The sequence below is a fragment of the Haplochromis burtoni genome, unplaced genomic scaffold (assembly GCF_018398535.1).
Source record: "Haplochromis burtoni strain Fernald_Lab_line unplaced genomic scaffold, NCSU_Asbu1 Contig_890, whole genome shotgun sequence".
NCBI lineage: Eukaryota > Metazoa > Chordata > Actinopteri > Cichliformes > Cichlidae > Haplochromis > Haplochromis burtoni.
This window is the reverse complement of record NW_024583251.1, coordinates 1-1,771: the sequence shown is the minus strand read 5'-3', so window position 1 is coordinate 1,771 and position 1,771 is coordinate 1. Positions and strand designations below refer to the sequence as shown.

The window sequence follows — 1,771 nt, the reverse complement described above, 5'->3', positions numbered from 1 at the left end:
TTTGTAATAAGGCAGATCGCGCTAACATAATATGCACTGTTAGTTGATTATTTACCTGCCGCATTAACGGGAGAGGACGTGCAAACGTTACCGCTGCTGCTCGGTTGAGATTCACGAGTCTGGAGCGGAATTAAAAAACACGACATTCATTTAAGGTTATCACGTGTTTTCTGAGCAAATGCTTTTGCATAATCGTAATGTTTCCTCCCTTAAATGAAATATCTACTTTTCAAGTATTGCAAGTTGCCCTGTTGTCATCCGTTCCCATAAAGTATAACCAAACTTTTTAGTGTTTGAGCCGCCGTGTTTCCTGCCAGGTAAATGACGCTCTGCAACGCGGTGACGTCATTCGGGGTAACTGGAATCGATAAGGGAATCGTTTGCGAAAATGGCAAACGATTCCAAGGAATTGAAACAGTGGGAACCGGTTCTCAACAAGAACCGGTTTTCGATACCCATCCTTAGTTGCTACTCAACTAATGATTTTGATGTACAGTAAATAAAGAAATACAGCATGCTCTGCCGAAGGCTGGATTTCATTTTCCATTTAAATTCACACTCTTCAAAAACACTAACAAAGTTTCTTTTGTCTGTGCAGGAGATCCGGCTCATTGATTATGAGAAGATGGTTGATGCTAATGGTTACCGGATTGTAGCATTTGGCCAGTGGGCTGGTGTCGCAGGTAAGAAAGGCTGCTGGGATTCCTAATCTTGTTAATTATTTCCCCGACTGTGTAGAAAGAGTTGCACTGTAGCAAACTTTGGGATCAGTGAAGATCAGGTCAGATCATGGACAGAAGTGAATCATTCGTAAAAACATGGCCTTTATCATTTGATCAGTCTGACCACTGTTGACACTGTTAACTTGGACTTGCAAGATCAAAATCTGTTATTCAGTATAAACTGTTACAGAATTTTATGTCATTACTGACATAAAAAAATAATGAAAGTAGGACTCATAAGAAATCCCTCTGTCCAGCCATACTCTTCTTTCGTGTGCTCCCTTATTTTTAGACATGGATCCGTGTGCTTGATTCAGCACATTTTTATGCCGGATCCCCTTCCTGATGCAACCCTTCTAGGAATTTATGCCTCCTGGTCTTAAACCAAAGATCTTTTGCATGTTTGGAAAATGTGCTAGACACTACACTATTGACCCCATACATAAATACCCACAATTAGTTGGATCAAGAAGAGCTCCTCCTGGCCCAGTGAAGTCAGAAAACAAAAGGCTTAAAGGGTTTAAGGGTGTTCTTTATGACAAACAGTAAATGGACTGGTTCTTGTAGAGTGCTTTTCTGTTCTCATGAGCACTCAAAGCGCTTTATACAGCTTACCTCATTCATCCAGTACCAAGATGGTGAGCTCAGGTTGCGTGAAAGAAAACGTGTTTATAGCATAAACAGCACCATTAAATCATTCACTGAGAAAAATGCTAGTGGGAATCCTTCATCAAAGGACCTGATCAACAAATTCTAACGTGAATAAGAACAAACTTTGTAGCTGCTCCATCCACCGCTGCAGTAAGCCTCAAGAAGTTTTATTATTGAAACATGCAGATGAACCGTTAACTTGATAGTACTGAGACTATGATTGATACCTGATATCATGTTTAAATTGTACAGCTTAATGAATTCTGACGGCAGCCGTACTTGTAGATACCTGCAGTAAGCAGGCTGTAATTAGGGTTGCCAACTCCCTGAAAAATAAATAAGGGACACCTCGTGGCCAGGGCCGGGCAACCCAGTTGTCTTCACCCTTCCCAGTGTGG

General features: G+C 41.2%; 1 protein-coding gene across 1 annotated transcript in view; it reads left to right on the top strand.

Moving 5' to 3' along the window:
* The window catches only part of LOC102300207 (alpha-aminoadipic semialdehyde synthase, mitochondrial), an 18,279-nt gene extending 16,524 nt beyond the window's left edge, over positions 1-1,755 (top strand). The window contains exon 4 of the mRNA XM_005950971.3: positions 599-1,755. Coding sequence (XP_005951033.3) covers positions 599-709 — 111 coding nt within the window. The 3' untranslated portion in view covers positions 710-1,755. The remainder of the gene's footprint in view (positions 1-598) is intronic.
* The last annotated feature ends 16 nt before the right edge of the window (positions 1,756-1,771 follow it).